The 19219-nt window shown below is 36.8% G+C and overlaps 1 protein-coding gene across 1 annotated transcript in view; it reads right to left on the bottom strand.

Annotated features, from left to right (window-relative positions):
- The window catches only part of LOC131973446 (teneurin-3), a 752262-nt gene that overhangs the window by 80110 nt on the left and 652933 nt on the right, over positions 1-19219 (bottom strand). Inside the window, exons 7-9 of the mRNA XM_059335452.1 lie at positions 18353-18473; positions 14990-15060; positions 10228-10521 (exon numbers count right to left, since the gene is read on the bottom strand). Of these exons, the coding sequence (XP_059191435.1) occupies positions 10228-10521; positions 14990-15060; positions 18353-18473 (486 nt within the window). The remainder of the gene's footprint in view (positions 1-10227; positions 10522-14989; positions 15061-18352; positions 18474-19219) is intronic.

Raw genomic sequence — 19219 nt, 5'->3', positions numbered from 1 at the left:
CACATAGTAAAGTAATCTGGTTAGCAAAGAGGAGATACACCGCTCTTCCTCCATATCGGCCTGTCTGCTTCCATCTCTCCATTCACTCCTTTCTTTTTTCACATTCCCATCACACAGTGTGTCTATCACTACACCATGCTTTCTTTCTCTCTCTCTCTCACACACACACGCACATGCACGCGCGCGCGCGTGCGCACGCACACACACACACACACACACACACACACACACACACACACACACACACACACACACACACACACACACACACACACACACAGAGCCCACATTTAGACCAGATTGAGCAGGAGAGGTCAGCTAATATATTTTAATCTCCTTACTATGGCACAAACTAGACATCTGTCTGTTTCTTCCATCCACACATTAATCATGTTGTTTAGTTCACATATTGGACTTTGTGTCTCAAACATTCTATCACTAGAATTTTATCAATAACAGTTATCGAGTCACTACTTTGATTGTTTAAGGTAAATTGTTTAAATAACAATAAGGTAAATAGTATAATACAACGTTCTACGTACTGTTTCAAACATAACCTTCTGTGCTTCTGAGGACATTTACAAGGAAAGACACACCTGTGTGTTTAGGAAAGAAGTTGAGATCATCAATATCAAGTAACTGGACAAGTAGCAGCTGGGCAGCTAAGGGGTCACACACCACAAAAGTGTTTACGTCTGCCAGTGTGTGTGTGTGTGTGTCCACTGGGGAACCAGCCAGACGTCTCTGGGCTAATATTTCCTCTCAGGAGAACAAAACATTGTGAAAGCCTTCTCTCTTTCCCGTCCTGCCTTTTTTTCTGAACTTTCCCTGCCTGTCTTTTGAATGACTATCTCCATTGAGCTGTTCTCTGTTTTCTTCTGCTCTCTGATGTTTTCTTCTCACTCCCATTCTTCTTGTTCTCCCTGTTATCTATTCTTTTTCTTGCTTCCTCTTGCAACAAAGCTGGAGATAGAATCACAGAAGTTGGTTTAAGTTACTGTACACACACACACAAACACATGCACACGGCTCCCCACACACACTTTCTGCTGTGAACCAGGGTTACTATGAATGGACGGAGCAACAATAGGTGTCTCAGCGGAGGAGCTGTATCATCTGCTGTTTACAGTACAATAACTGGACTATCAGCCCCATTCAGAGAGTGAAGAGAAGCACAAGAGAAGAGGTAAAGGTGAGGTGGCTGGGGTCTGCTACTTTATCATCAATGTAGTATTAACCCTCTGGAGTCTCCAAAAGCTCCAAATCCAGACTTCTTCACCACATCCAGACTAGAAAACAAAGCAGCGTGGAGCCCTGTAAATTTACTTCTAAAGTTCTGGCTGTAAACTCCATGAGGCCAGTTTTAGTTTGATGATGATATACCAAGTAAAACTGGAGACAAGCTCAAATGTCTTTTGTATAAAAATATAGAACTGGATGGAACCCTCTGATATGTTATATTTACAACCTTTGTTCACATTTGCAACATTTAAAATTCTTCATTAAGCATAATCATGATTTGGAAGTTAAAAACAAAACTGATTCAAAATCAGATTTTATGTTTGTTTTTCTTTGTTTCTTTTGGGTTCAAAATGTTGATCCAGTAAGTCAGGATGGAAAAATTATTAGCAGGTCATATACCAACATGGCATTTAAACATTTTTTTAACTCTCTGAAATCTTCAGCTATTATGTCCGTTAAAAAATCTGTTTAAAAACTTTACCATGCCATGCCAGTTTTTTCAGTGCAACCTCACCTATATGTCCTGATAATTATTTTTTAACTTTGACTTTGACTTACTTGATCCAAATTTTGAACCCAAAAGAAACAAAGGAAACATACAATCTGATCTTGAAAATTATGTTTCAAAACACAGAATTTTAATTATTGCAAATATGAATACAGGTTGCATATATAACATATAACAGGTAAAATGAGGATAATATTTACTTCAATATTTTATACTAAATATATTTGACATTATCATCAAAAAAAAATCTGGCATGGAGTTTCAAGCGAGAACTTTAGAGGGCAGCTGATGGCAAGACTCGACATTGCTTCATTTTTATGTCTTCACGTCATAAATAAGTAATGTGCCAGTGGTTTCTTGGACTCCAGAGGGTTAATCTAATTTTAATATCTGTGACAGTGTCATTGTTTACACTTCACCCTGAAAACCTTCAACCAGGGCTCTGTACTACGAAGCGAGTTCAACATACCCAGGATATCTTCTTGTGATGTTGCTTCACTAAGCCTAACAACCACAGTAATAAGCGGCATCACAAAGGTGGTTATCAACTTTCTCAGTTAACCCAGGCTTCCCTCTTCAGGCTCTGTGGCTGTGTCCCAATGTCAAGGAAGGATCCTCAAATGGCTGAATCTGAAGGATACTACGTCATCGACATCCGCCGAAGGACTGTCCCAATGTCCAGGATCCTCCAGAGGACAGAGTCCTTCTTTTGCCCATATTCCAAGGATGCATGTGTGTATCCTCCGTGCGCTCCGACTACCCATAATGCCTTGCTCACACCGGTCTACATGGAGATTTAAAAATGGCGAGCGTAGAAACAGCGATGCCAGCAGAGCAATATGCATTTAAATATATAAGTATTTTCAGATTACACTGAATATTATCACATAACTTACAAAACGCTTGTTCAAAGTCAAGCAAAAACTTATACATAAACAAATGGCAGAATATTTAGCTAATGCAAATCAATATAAAGCATAAAACATAATGTGACAACGTCATGTTTTAACTGAATTATACAGTATTTCAAATGCAAGTAAATGTCATACTGATGAATGATACAGAGAAGTATGTATGCAACCTTATTTTACAGGAGAGTAATTTCAGAGACTGTGAGGTTAAAGGTCGAGAGAACTACAAATTGCACTCATTAGTTCAGTGTGAAACAACCGAACACATCAGCTGACTACAGTGATACACACAGTAACTCTACCTGCAAAACACTGTAAAAAAACGGCAAAATATGGTGCGACTTTATCTAATATTATGGTAAAATGATATTAGCACTGTTGATTTCGCGTTTAAGATTGCCATTTTATTCCATATTTTACCGTAAAATAAAAAAAAAATCCATCAAAAGAAATGCTGTTTTGCCATATAATTGACAAGAAAATACTTTATAAATGCTGCATGAATTAAATATTTTTCCGTTAAATATTACAGTACATTTTTGTTAGATATGGTGTTTAGTACATTTAACAGTGAGAAAAAGTATTTTTACTAAAAATAAATGCAAAATTACAGTGTGACAAAAAATATACTGTAATGATTACAATGTTACAAAAAACATACTGTAATATTTATATATACAAGCCATCAAACACAGTGCCAGTGTATTTTACAGTAGAGTAATGTATTAAAAAAAAACAGTTTTGGCTGATATATACATTTATGGTGTTTCATTGTTACTGAAACTGAATTAACCCATTTATCATTTTACGGTCTTTTACTGCCATGGTTTAGCAGGTTTTCACTGTAAAATATACAGACTTTTTTTTTTTACAGTGTACAGGGCTCAGGTTCTTGCAGGCAAAGACTGCTTGAAATATGTTTTACCAAGATATCATTTTTGTTAATGAACAATACTATACTGACTGTTAGTGATGATGTAGATGTTACATGTTCTGGTAAGATCTATACAGTGGCCTCCAGCTACAAAGTGTCAATGACAGCAGAACCTTTGTTCCATGACTTCATAATTCTGCTTTTGTCCAATAAAAACCCAATGCCATAAACATAAATCTTCTCCATTACACCTTGCTTTATCCACCAAAACCTTCCATCTAGCTTGCCTTCATCAGGGTTAATCTCCACCCCAATAATGACTGAGACACCACTATCAGGACACTAAGAGTATCTGATAAAAACAGGTCTTAACCCACAAGTGACTGTGTGTTTGCATTTTACCACTTCGAGTACACACACACACACACACACACACACACACAGCTGCATTTTAAAGAGTCAATTAGCCTTTGAAAACTTGACGACTACTCACTTTTAGAGATGAGAAGTGTATCCTCCAGAGCACTGACATCCACAGCATAATGCCATTTAATAAAAACATTATCAAACTTAATATAGGAAATGTAATGATTCAGCACTTTATCGCACTGTTAATTACAACATCACATCTCTTAATGAAAACCCACTGCGTGTGTGTGTGTGTTTGTCTAGCTTAATGAAAATACTGGGTATTTGTGTGTGTGTGTCTGTGTGTGTGTGTGTGTCTGTGCGTGTGTGTCCTTATTGAGTGTATGAAAACAAAAACAAGTCCCATCAAGTATGAAATTCACACCTGTTAGGGAAAACTACCTTGAGGACACACACACACACACACACACAAAAAAAACACACACGCACACACACACACACACACACACACACACACACACACACACACACACAAATGCATACACAGGCATGGAAAGAACGGCTTTACAAAGACCTACATTTGTGCTTATATCTATATGATCAAGTGCATACTGACTCTGAAACACACAAGTGCACAGAACAAAAACAAATGACTGCTCAGCTCAATTATGATCATTAATTCACTGCAAAAAACATTAAGCTTACCAAATGTTTTCTTCTTATATCTAGTAATAATATCTTAATGATCTCGTTTTGAGTATAATTTACCTGCTGACCATAGCTTTATGTGCTTATTTTAAGAACACGTTTCTTTTTGTAACAAAAGTGAGTGAATAACCTCTTCATAGGGATTTCAGTCTTGTGTAAAGACTTTGTTTTAGGATTGACATTGTGAGCTTTTTCATGCTTTTCAATCTGTTCAACTGTTGAATATGGTGAGTTTTTACCTAAAAATATTGGTTCCAGTTAAGAGTTTTAGTTGCATGTAGTTTAAATGCTATTTCAAAAGCATTTTCTACCACCAGTATCTACCCACAGATACTGAAATGAGAAAAAAACGTGTTAGTTTCAAGTATTGCTGGCTTATTTTAATGTTACAGTTGAAAAAAGTATTGTTGTACATATTTTAAGACATCATTGGTTTTTCCAGTGCCTAGATATTTTTACTTATTTAAAGAATTCTTACAAATAAAATTTTACTTTCTGCACTGGCAGATAATTTTACTTGTTTCAAGCATGTATTTGCTTTATTCTAGTTATTTATTTCTCATTTTTTGTCAGTTGGTTTTTGCAGTGTTTAATCAATTAGCAGCGTTTAATTAATTAGCAACTTATTTAAAGAAGTTGATCAAAATTAAAAATGAAGAAAGATGTCTTAACTCAGAAATATATTGATTTTGGATAAGCATTTCTGCCTTCACTTAACAAGGAAAAGTATGAAGGTAATGAAACATAATATTGTATTACATTATGTCTGACTTAAGTCAAATAAGTTACTTATACTCAATTAAATTGAGGTAACAATTTGCATGGACTTTGCTGAGTAGAAAGAAAGTAAAATAAAGGAGTCATAGCAACTTATATAGAGTAAGTTGACCACTTATTAACACTAGCAACGAGTTGGTTCAACATAATGAAGCTTGTAGAGGACAAAACAAATCATGTTGGTTGTACTAGACTATTTGAGTTAGTTCAGCTATAAAAGTCTCATGGGAAATACTCAATAATGTCTGAGTTGGAATTACTTAAAAAAATTGTTGTAGCAATTTGCATTTATCTTTTTAAGTTGAGCCAGTGTCATTTTTGTACATGTGCATAAGTTCAGAATGTGTTTGAGCTTATTATCAGTAGAACAGCAGAAAAGGAATGTGAAACATTATACTTGACTACAGATGCTGATGTCGGATTATTGATATCATTTTTTTCTATATCTGCAGCATGCCATTTAGTAGTTAGCATTAACAATCGGTGTATGTGTGTGTGTGTGTGTGTGTGTGTGTGTTGGTATAAGTCATGAATTCCCTCACCATAAATAATGCTGCTATCTGTTCCTGCCAGATTCAGCAGCATTACATGGTCCACCTTTGGTGATTTTCAGATATATCAATATGAATGTTTTGCTTTATTCACAAACCCACTTTTTGAAAATAAAAGGGTTTAATCTCAGTTTTGTAAACACATCTGTTTTTTGGGCTATCTGACCACAACTAAAAGAGTGACAAAACAAATATTTACCTGAGCATTTGACCTATGAATAATGTTAGTGTGCAGTGTGTGCTTGTAGCTGTCTGATGAATGCCATTACCCCGGTTTGTCAGGATGAAAGAAAAAGGGGCTGGGGGCGGTCAAAGGGGGTTCAATTTCAGTAGAAGGGCAATGGTAAAATAATAATAATAATAATAATAATAATAATAATAATAATAATAATCCTTTCCTTTTATGGCCAAATTTATAGGTTATAGTTTCAGTATTTTAACTACACAAACAATGGCAAAAGAGTAATTTAACTACTTGAATCACTACACAAATACATATGCAGTTGAACTATTAGCAAGCTACTCCAAAATGTTGGTAAAGGACTCGATCAGTTATATGTAGTTCACTACTCCCCAACACTGAGCAGCCGTCGCACAGCAAGACATGGAAGTTCCATCCTGATTTGTCTGTTGTGAGAAAAAATGGACGACCAGAGTTATCACACTGCAAAAAGGTGTGTCTAAAAACAAGATAAAAACACTAAATCTGAGGGAAATGATCTTGCTGCATGGGCAGATAATTTCACTTGACAAGATTTCTTAAATTAAGATGAGTAAATCTAGAAATAAGCATGTTGAACACTTAAATTTTTTTTTTAGATATAGAACTGTTAGATAATTCATCCTGTTTTAAGAATTAATTTATTTTTTCTTTTTTATCTTGGTAAGAAACAAATCATTTGCAGGTCACTCTGCTCGGGCCAGTTCATCGCTGCTTGCAGCTTTAATTTATCTGGTTTTAAGAGTTCATTTCTTATTTTAAGTGTTCAACGTGCTTATTTCTAGAATTAATAATCTTAATTTAAGAAATCTTATCAAGTGAAATTAACTGTCCATGCAGCAAGATCATTTCCCTCAGATTTAGTGTTTTTAGACATCACTTTTTTGCAGTGTAGTAATTGTACAATGATAAATTCTAATTTGTCCCTACCTCATTTAACTTTAAATAAAAATTATCTTCTGTATCTTGTCAGTGTCAAGACAGCTGATTGGAGGGTCTGAGGCATTCTTCTACAAGTGTGAAGAATCAACTCACAACTAAACATGCTAAATGTGAAAGTACTCAGGTTTAGTGGTGTTCAGATGATGTGGCAGGGCACAGTACGTACCAGTCCTATGAAAAATTAAAATACTGGACAATCATGTATGAATCATTATTTGGGCCGGGACTTTAACGTGTTAATTAAGATTCATTAATTCATTGACATTGAAATTGACGCATTTTAATCACACTTATTTTTGCACCGCGGAACGTTTCTCACTGGATGAGTTTCAGGCGGACCGATTATACTGGAGCACCAACTAGCGTTCATGAGTTCAGACAACAACAAACCACAGTGAACATGAAGGAAGAAGCTGATGAGAGCGCTTTGGTTGGCCCCGTGGATGATGGGACATTTAGTTACTAAAAACCAACAGATGGAAGCGTCGATAAGAGCATGGTTGTGTTGCTATGCAACAAGGAATTCACATATCACCGCAGCACATCCAGCCTCAAGTATCACCTCAATGCAAAACAAATAGCAGCTAGCAGCTAGTGTGGTAGCTAGCGTGGATTGTGTTTTACTTAAAAAACCAAAGTATTATAGTTTACAGAAGGTCTACCTACCTATAGGCTACCTGAATTTCTGAAATGTACTATATTTAGGGCCTCGGGGCAATCGCACCGAGCACTACTGTTATACTGTGGATTTCTTCTTATTCCTCTTCCGGACGCAATTTCGTCCCGCTACTAGTCCTGCAACTCTTTGAGTTGCAGGACAAATTATATATCAAAACGTGCGGTTTGATTGGGATCGGTGTGCTATTACTTTTCTCTACGGAATATGAATTTTTCGTGACTTACGTCGCGAAAAACTGCCCAAAATTTTGCATTGAAATGAATGGGACGGCCGAAAGAAAATCAGCAAAAAAGAACATTAATTGAAGATTTTCAGACGTCTACTTCTCCGGCATAATTTCACCTAGAGACTCCATTTAAACTTTAAACAGTAGACACAAGTCTTGTGTATCGGTGTATTACTTTGCGTTTCGATAGGTCATATAGTATTTTATCAATCCCTGTTCAATGACCATGATCATTTTTTGGAGAAATTCTGAGATTATAATGGGTGTGTATTGCACGGAATGTTCGTGTCAGAGTGTGTGATGTCATCGCTCAGAGTGTAGAGGGAGAGGTAAAACTGTCAAAAAATAAATTTGAAAACTGCACTCCAGGCCGCAAATTGCACTCTACAGAAATAATTTATACATAGAAATGTAGGAAAATTTGTCTTCTCACTCACAATCCTCTGGTAAAGCTGTCAGAGTTATAATTTGGGCGTACGACGCAAAGATGCACCACCAAAACCACCAACAGCCTCATTGGGTCCCATATTAAAAAACGCAGGAAGATTTCGGAAAAAGTGAGATTTAACTGTTTTTTTAGATCGCTCTAACAAAGCTATTTTTTCATTTTTCTTAAAAAAAAAACATATGTAGAGGTTCAGGAAGAACTCAGAACGCTCAAAGTGAAGTCGGATCAATGATAGGTATTATGGTTTTGCCAAAAATGCTTTCTGTTCGAGGCCAGAAATTTCACTCTGCCCACCTCTGGCTGCTTTCACTCTGCCAGAAGATTCCACAGCTGTTAATTCCGTTGATTGCTCTGCTCTGATTGGTCGACCCCACGCTTTGATGTTTTGATGTGATTACAGTTACAGATACACGCACGCACACACACACACACACTGGTCATTTAATGTAATAACAGTTAAAGATACACGCACGCACACACACACTGGTCATTTAATGTAATAACAGTTAAAGATACACGCACGCACACACACACTGGTCATTTAATGTAATATCGGTTAAAGATACATGCACGCACACACACACACACACTGGTCATTTAATGTAATATCAGTTAAAGATACACGCACACACACACACACACACAATGGTCATTTAATGTAATATCAGTTAAAGATACACGCACGCACACACACACACACACACACTGGTCATTTAATGTAATAACAGTTAAAGATACACGCACGCACACACACACACACACTGGTCATTTAATGTAATAACAGTTAAAGATACACGCACACACACACACACACACTGGTCATTTAATGTAATAACAGTTAAAGATACAAGCACGCACACACACACTGGTCATTTAATGTAATATCAGTTAAAGATACACGCACGCACACACACACTCTGGTCATTTAATGTAATATCAGTTAAAGATACACGCACACACACACACACACACTGGTCATTTAATGTAATAACAGTTAAAGATACACGCACGCACACACACACTGGTCATTTAATGTAATAACAGTTAAAGATACACGCACGCACACACACACACTGGTCATTTAATGTAATAACAGTTAAAGATACACGCACGCACACACACACACTGGCCATTTAATGTAATAACAGTTAAAGATACACGCACGCACACACACACATATGCGCGCGTAAGCGCGCACACTCCTCCAGATACAAATGTTTCACACACACACATTTTGAGGTTAAAGGGCATAGGTTGCTGTATAAATAAATACTTGAAGAGGAATAGTATCATAACATTACTAGTATTAATTGTTTGAAATCTCTGAAGAATCTCATCATAGTGTACACACACCGGCAGTAGCCCCCGTGGCCCTTTCAAAATTTCCCCCAGAGGAAATTTTCTAGTTCTAAATATGCTATTGCTACACTTAATGGTAAAAATTGCACTGGTCTGTTGGACTTGAACAAAAATAAACAATATTTTTGTTGCTTAAGCTTATGTCTTCAGTCATTATTCAATGGTATACTAAAAATCCATGTGAAAAAAAAATACTTCTCACTGTTCTCAGGTCAAATATTTATATGCGATTAAAATGCGATTAATTTCGATTAATTAATTAGATAATTTTTTTTAATCGAGTCCCGGCCCTAATCATTATCAATCATTATCAATCCTGCTGTTCTTGTGTGTGACTGAAAAGAAGACTAAAAACTAACCGTGCACCAAACTACAGTTAAAACTACAATCAATAAGTTCAGATGGCGTCCTACCATTGTCGCTGTCCGACTTGTTCTCGTGCTCGGTGTCGGTAAGAGTCAGCACTGAGTTGGAGCGACTGGACAGGCAGGAACTCCTCCCAGATGTTTTACCCAGACCCCCACGGCCCCACAGCCGCATGGCGCGCTCTGGTGACATCACAGCCTGACTGTCAGCATCTATGTCCTGGGCTGTCCCCACTGAGAAGCCACGGTGAGGGAGGCCCACCTCGGAGCAGAACGCCAGGCCTCGACGTGAAGGCGGCTCACAGATTCCCAGCTGGCGAAGACTGAAATGCTGGCCTGAAACTGAAACACATGGAGATTTTACAATTGTTTTGAAATTTGAATATGTTATATAATATGTTATATGTCAACATACTGGTGACTAGGGTTGTCACGGTACTAAAATTTTCAACTCGATATCGATACTCAGAAAAATATTCGATACTCGATACCACAAGGATAAAGACAAAAAAATTAAAAAATTTGGGCTCTTTAAGATATTTTTTTGGCCATTTTTGGGCTTTATTGATAGGACAAAGTGAAGGGGGAGACAGAGGGGAAGACATGCGGAAAAGGGCTCCGAGTCAGATTCAAACCCGGGCCGCCCACTTACAAGGACAATGCCTCTATGGTATGCGCTCTACCAGGTGTGCCACCTGGAACGCCCCTAAAGACCCCAAAATTTAACAGAAATATTTTGAAAAAAAATGCAACATGTAAAAATTAACATAACCACAGGTTAAATATTTATAATAAAAAAAACAGTTTTGCAAAAAGAAACTGCAACTATGATGACAAGCTTCAGGTCTGAGGTAGTGCAAAAAATAAATAAATACAATAAACAATAACAATTATAACAATATTTTGAGGTTGTATGCTGTGCACAATATTAGAAAAGCTTGATAAAAAAGAGGTAGAGTCGGCTGTGTGTGTTGCTGTTTGGTTGCAGGTCGACTTTTCTCTGCTTCATTCTGGGACTTCAAGAGAGAAAATAACACTTTTTAGTCACCAACATTTATGTTAACTTATTAACTCTATGCTTATGTATTTTATCCAAAAAAAGGGCTATTTTTATTTCTTTGAATATGTTAAGGGCTTTTCTTCTTCATCCGCCTTATTGTTAGAAAACTGCATAAGTTTTACCTGATACCAAACTATTTTGCATGCTGGGTTTCACCTTAATTTCTTACCATTTCCTCATGTTCCAAATGCCTTTTGTGTCAATTAACGTAAAATGGGCATACTACGTGCCTGACTTATTTATTTACGTTGTTTATAATCATTAACGTGACGTCAGCCTTTAATTGCTAGCTGTGGCTAATGGCCAATAATAACACGGACAACATTAATGCGGGCCACCGGCCACAATAACATCAGTAATAGGTAAGTCCGATACTTTTGAAAATGACTATCGTATCTGGATACAACGTTTTAGTATCGATACTTTTTTGAGTATCGATACTTTTGACAACCCTACTGGTGACTACATAAAAGTCCATGTTTCAGTTAGAATAATTGCTGAACATTTCCTTAGAAGCCCCCTTTAATAAAAATAACACACAACACATAATGGAAGGAAAGCTTTGATCTATCTGACAGTTCTGACAGCAGACGATTGCAGCCGTCGAAAATAGAAGCAAACACCCAGAAGACAGAGAAGGTGAATATTAATTGACTAGATCCCTTAAATCCCATTTAGTCATTACAGGATAAGAGACAGATTCCCAGTGCTTTAATCCTCTGGGATCTATGATCATGCTGGCGTGATCAGATAAAGTGGCTTTTTTAAAAGCAACGTAACAAAAAAACGAGGTCACGTGGATCGCTGCGGTCGACTTCACTCCAAATTACAGACTTGAAACGTTCTCCAGTTTTTTGTTTGACGTTCCGAGGTCATGTAAAACCAAAGATATGATTGTTTTAATTTGATAGTACAAAATTATTTATTCAAGTATAAAAAGTAGGATGGGACAAAGCAGGCGTGACATTTAGTAAAAATGGAAAAAAGGGTCATGGTAAAGGTAAAGGTAAAGGATAAGGGTCTAATCATCTAACACTGTTTCTAAAAATAAACATATTTTTATGGTATTTTTTAATCTATAGTTTTATTATATTTGAATGTTACCTTTATATGTTCATATTTGTAACCTTTTTACATCTTTCAACAGTTCATTGAGCATATTTGTGGTTTTTATTGTCATAAATAGTAACATTTTATTCCAGATTTCATGATTTTTGTGTATTTTTGGGCTCAATGTGTTAATAAAGTGGGTTCAAGTGAAAAAAATTCTTGTCAGATTATGTTGAAGTTGTGCTGAGAAAATTCCAAATACCATACATGATTATTGTAAATATTATGTGGTATATAAAGGGTTAAGACTGGAGACTATAACATATAAAGCGTGAACTCACAGTAGGATATACACCTTTACTATCATGAATTTCATCAATTGTACAAAACACACATTCTCATACCAGTTCTTGTCCCCAGATCTAAACAATACAAAACCATAACAAAGATATTAAAATAAATAAATCTTAAAAAAAAAAAAGAAATATGTTATTATATCTTCAAGAGGTCAGCAATCTGTAATTAAAAGAGAGCCACGCATCTGACACTTTGGACTTCTGGATGATTATAAGGTTTTTAAGAAAACAGTCAGCCAGTCTCAGCCACAGAGCCAACTCTGTGTCACAGCTTTAGCTATGGTGGGTTTACATTCATGATGAGTCTCAGAATGAGGCCTTCATCTAAATAGACATCTCCATCTTATTCTGCTAAAAAAAATAAAAAATTCATGACATTACAAATGTCACTCTGACCTTATTTCATCTGGTTTCTGTTTTCAAGTAGAGTATAATGTAAGTCGTGTATAATGCAAAATTCCTGAAAAATGTTTTTCTTTCTTTAAAATGGCAGTCATTTTATTTCTTGGCATCATAAACTGATAATGACATGAAAAATAATGGATGCATATTGTCTTTCTTTTTTTGATTGCTTTCTCTAACATGCAGACTGATAAGTAATTCATACATATCTAAAATACATTTTCATTACATTCAATAAGTAATCAAGTAACTCTTTCACATTACCTGGGAGCAGTCTAAAATTAGGTTTAAATAACACATGTGATAATCCTTTAAAATATAAATGAAAAGAAGACAAATAAATCATCCAAAAAATCTCAGTATGTGCCTCTTCATCTTTAATCAGCAAATGAAAAGAGAAATTATAAAAGCTTTCTGTAATTAATGGCACAACAAGAGATAACGAGTGCTGCCGTTCAATTAAAAGTTATATTAATTTTAAATGAGCTCCAATTAGGCCAGCAGTGAAACGAAGGAGATAAGATGATTGAGTAATTATGATTTTTTGATTTCTCAAATATTGACGCTGTGTTAATTGGAGCTGGAGAACAATGAATCTGCTCTGTGGTTTGGCATTTTCTTTTCTTTTTATATGCCGATTTTTCTCTATTTTGTTACTCCTATTACTTTCAGTGGTCCATTATACTGTAGTCTTCATCATACATCATTTTAGATATTTTTACACTCCCCCATCTGACCTACATCCAGCCATACTTGGATCATAAATTCATCAAGCAAGTTTTTAAAAAATATTCACCCGTTTATAAACAAATAGAAGCCCAAAGACCAAATGGCAAAATACCAAGGGAAATTGGGATTTACATCACGATGGGATTGATCATACATTAACCCTTACATAATGTTCATATAGCATTCCATTCAAGGAATGCCCAGAGAAAGGAAATATAATATACTATATGTATAATATTTCGAAATTCACCTGCAATAAAATAATTAACAACTGTTTAGATGTGAGTGTTTTCAACATAAGAACATAGTTAAAACAAAGAACAGAGTAGGGCTGCACAGTTAATCGAATTTTAATCGTGATCACGATTTTGGCCGCCGCGATTAAATTAACCTGATCATCGGGAATATTTCCATTTAAAATGCGTCTTTCCTGCATATCTAATCAAGCACTTTCTACACCAGTAGTCCACCAACCACCAGGGGGCGGGGCCGTTTTTCTCCCCTGAAAAAAGCCTGTTTGCTGATTGGATAGAACGCTAAGCAGGATGTGATGTAATACTCTACGCAACAACAACACGTGCAATTTGTAAAAGCCGGTGAATCAGTGTTATATTTAGTGACTTTTCCGACCCCCTTAACGACTATATTTTTTAAAAAGCGTCTGGCGACAAATCCAGCGACTTTTTCTGGTGTTATTGGAGACTCCTTCTTACTCCTTCTTAGTAAGAAGGAGTCGAAGTGGCACAGTCCTCCTGCAGCAGTCTCTCCCCACTGCAGAGCTGGAGGGGATGTTAACCCCTTAGCGTCCTTAGAGTCTGCAAATTGCTAACAGGCTAACAGTTAGTTCTGTAGCGGTACAGTGTGTATGTGCTGCTGCTGCAGGAGGTGTTCACTTAGTGATCTCTGTTTGTTTACAACAAGCACCAGAGACTAGAAACTATTACTATTGTTGTTTTTTTATTGTTTAAAAGTAGTGCAATAATAATACAGATGTTTTCCCTGACATGATGAATAATCGTGATTAATAATCGTGATTACAATATTGATCAAAAATAATCGTGATTATCATTTTGGCCATAATCATGCATCCCTAGAAGAGAGAATCAGTTAATATGAGTAAAGTGAGCACAGATTACCAAACAGACGAGGCGGGGGCAGCATCTGTCTCTTTGCATGTGTGTGTGTGTGTGTGTGTGTGTGTGTGGACTCTCACCTTGTCTGTTATAATCATCCTGTTCACGGTGAACCATGTCCTTGTATCCCTTGGTTGTCCCGTACAGTAACCTGTCAACAACAAGGATGCATGTTGTCAGTTATGTTACTATAATAAAGGATAGTCCTTCAAAATGAATCCAGTGAAAGTCACTATGTGCCTTGTTTAATCCTTTTCTTGTGTCCGAAGGCACCGTATCAGTGTAATTTACAATTAGGAATGAAACAGGACACACAAGGCTGTGTTATTGTCTAAAATACAGTTTACACAATGCTGATTTGTCTCCACAGAGAGAGGGAGGGCCTCTGCTCAACTACTACACTGAGAACTTTCACTAAAAAATTCCCTGCTGGTATGGTATAGAATCATTATTGCGAAGCTCAACTGAGAATCACTTGCTCACAGTACTGCTTGATGCACTGTAGTAAGGAGACTGAGTGGGAACATTTGGTCCGAAACAGTGTGGAGGCCACAGAGAGTTACAGTAAAGCTCAGGAGACTCAAAAATAATTGATCATGGCTATTATTTGTCGCGGGGTTCTTCTTTTAACCTCGTCACTTATTCAAAACTTCAGGCTTAGTCGGAAAATAAGCTTCTGAGTTTTTATTCTCCTCCGCACCAGGTGCAAACAGTGCAAATATGTACAAACCAAACAAATTAATAAACAAATAAAATAAAGTAAATGAAGCAAAAGTGCTCTATATACAAGTACAAAACAAAAAAGAAAGAAAACAAGAACGAGTTCTTCAATAACTCGACTTTTCACAATATTCAATAAGCTTCTCAATTCACTGTTACCTCCTGTGTAACCAACCACTCTCTCCAGATCAGGGCTCTGGCTGCCCCTTATGTAGTGGTAGCTCATCACCCTTGGACTAATACATTTCTATCAAAATAACATAAACATCCTTTAAACAGCCTATTTTTTTGTGTAATGTGGGTGATGATTACTTGTGAAGTAAATTGATGTTTATCTACCAGTTTATCTTCCATAGAACTTGTCTTCTACCCGGACAAATTGACATAATTAATAAAAACAATTTACGCCGCATCACATGATCAATAATGATTGGCGTCATCCTCCTATATAATGACGTCTGTCATGATGCCCTGTTTCTTCGCTGGAAACGGGCAGGTAAGTAGGAGCGGGCGCATTTCCAAACACCTGGTGAGTATTACATGTTTGTCTGAACCTGGTCTCACAGGAATCTGTGAAATAGCCACGGATTCATTTAACTCAAAATCTGTGGAATAGCCACGGAATCACTCAAATTTCTGTGAAACTGACACGAATTTCGCTACAATGCAAGTTAATGACAGTCATATCCCGTGGCTTTTCCTATTGGTTTGTTCCAAGTCACGTGACTTTCAAGGTCAGAACAAAAAACATGGTGAACAATTCTCTAATTTTTAGTGAAAAAATCAATATTTTGACTTCTGCATAAAAATGGATTTTGATCACATTTCTAGCAAGAAACATATGTTTTATTTTCGAAATATTCACTCAGTGAATGTACATAATCACTTTGTATGTTGGAATAGCCACGGGATATGACTGTCATTAACTTGCATTGTAGCGAAATCTGTGTCAGTTTCACAGAAATTTGAGTGATTCCGTGGCTATTCAGCGGGTTTTGAGTTAAGCAAATCCGTGGCTATTTCACGGATTCCTGTGAGACCAGGTTGGTTTGTCTCTATGTCTCTATGGGATTTGTGTGTTGTAATGTCCATTTAGCGTAGAGCAGAGGGGAACGCGGACAATGTGGAGTATGTGTGTCTGTGTGTGTGCTGCTGGCCGCGGTCAGTGACGGGACTGTTCCATTACATTATTAAACACCTTTGTGCCCAACATATCATAGTGATTACATCATTAATATGACCAGTAATACTGGTCACATCATAAACACCAGGAAAAACCAAAACAAAGAATAAATGCTGAGGTAAACTGGATAATTCCCCATCAATCATGGTACTGGGATGAACAGTACGTTTAGCTGTGTTTAGAAACATAAACAGAATGCATGTTGTTCTTTACAAATCTACTGAAGTGTTTACTTTCTTTACTATCTATAGAATAACCTTTTTATTTACCCCAAACAGTAAATTAATGCACAAAAGCCACATGCTCTGCTGCTTGAGTTCAAACACATAAAACCACAATGCATGTTGAGAAACATTTATGGGACGACATTCGTGGAACATAGACAAAGGGTACTGGTTTGAAAAAAACAACATTAAATTGCAAACTTTTTCTTTAAAGGCTGTTGGTAAAATCATACTGTAGCACTTTGGTGAAAAAGATTTTCATTTCCTGAGAATAAGCAGACGTAAGGAGGAGGCTCAATCATTTAAAGTACAACAGTGACCTGGAGAGAACTATCCATGCCTTCATCACATCAAGGACTGGATGACTGTAACTCTCTACATGGAGCAGTTGCAGCTTCACAGCCTGCAGTTGGTCCAGAATGAAGCCTCCCGACTCCTCACCTGCACTAAAAAACATGATCCCATCACCCCAGTCCTCCATCGCTCCACTGCCTCCCCATCCGTCACTGCATTGACTATAAACTTCTACTAACTGTTTACAAATCCCTTCATGGTCTGGCCCCTACATACCTGTCTGGTTAAAAACAAGGGGCTACAGGGCCTTTTCAGTAGCAGCCCCTAGACTCTGGAACTGCCTCCCCCTCCACATCCGTGCAGCGCAGTCCCTAAATGTTTTTAAGTCTCACTTAAAAACCCACCTCTTTTCTCTTGCCTTCGATTAAAGTTTTTTTTCCTCCGGCAAGTGCTAGGGAATAGTGTCCCCTAGTAATCCCACAGTGCTTTTAAAAGTATCCCATCTTCTTTTAATTTATTTTTAATTTAATTTTGTTTTGTTTTTTGTTTGTTTCTTTTTCACCTTTATCAATTCTGTATTTTATTGCACTTTTTGCACTTTTATGTGAAGCACTTTGGTGCGGCTCAGCCGTCTGTAAATGCGCTATATAAATAAATTTGACTTTGACTTTGAACTCAAATACCTACTGAGTACAAGTTCTTACAATATTCATTCAACATCTACTGTACCATTTCTTTACTGCTATTTCAAACTGAATACACGTCTCATCACCAAAGAGCAGAATTCATTTAAATTGCGACTGTAGCTCAGGCTAAAACTGTCTTTCAGTATAACATCCTGATTTATTTAGTCAAAACATAAGCAGAATATCTTAGGGGAGTACAAATCATCATGGTAAAGGGAGCTGCTATATATTAACTTGAAATTATGTTTGCTGTCTGTTGTGGTCTGTTCAATATAGTGAACAGACATGACATTAAAATGTATCATTATGATAATTATTAGTCATCCCAGTTCTAACCTGGTCTGGTCTTGGTGCTGGTCGAAGGCCTTGAGTGTTTCACTCGAGGAGTAGGACTTCTGAGTGGGGACCCGCAGTCCCTGGGAGCCAATAGCACAGTCCTCACTGTCCCCTGATGAACCTAGCAGAGATAGTTACACACACATGAGCCATCACACACATATGTGGACACAAAAACAAGTGACACACTCACAGACACAAACACCCAAAAAAGATAGTTATCACATTGTTATTATTAATGATATGAAATTAAGACGAAATTATCTGTCCATGCAGCAAGATCATTTCCCTCAGATTTAGTGTTTTTATCTTGTTTTTAGACAACACTTTTTTGCAGTGCTTACTGCACAATATATTATTTTGAGTTTCAGAATGTTTTTGGAGCAACCAAAGATATCAATACAGCTCCAGTCATTATTTACACCCAACACAAATATGTTTTTCAACCATCTATGAGAGCAGGTCCTCTGACATGGAGTTTTTATTTATAACAGCAGATGATTTAGTTTTTGAGGCTACAGGTCACTGGCTGCAAGCAGGATGGTTTTCACTGTCTTCAACTGAACTGCAAGGCAAACTATAATTCTGCTCAAAATCCAGTGAAGCCCGTAAAGGTAATATTCTGTGGCTCCTAGGGATCTGAGTAAGGCCTGAGGTCAGCTAGAAACATCACCCAAGACCTCTCTCATGTACAAACATCAACTTCTGCCTTCTGGGAAGCACTGCTAGGTATTCAGATGTGTTTTTGGCCCCATAAAGTTTAGTAGTTTAGTAGTTTACTAGTTTTTACAGTATGTATATTATAGATTTTTTTAAACAATCGATCAGCTGATAACTTTTTATTTTTCAAACAAATTAACCCTTAAT

The sequence above is a fragment of the Centropristis striata genome, chromosome 1 (assembly GCF_030273125.1).
Source record: "Centropristis striata isolate RG_2023a ecotype Rhode Island chromosome 1, C.striata_1.0, whole genome shotgun sequence".
Classification (NCBI taxonomy): domain Eukaryota; kingdom Metazoa; phylum Chordata; class Actinopteri; order Perciformes; family Serranidae; genus Centropristis; species Centropristis striata.
Note: the sequence above shows the minus strand (reverse complement) of the source record. Positions and strands in the feature narration are given on the sequence as shown.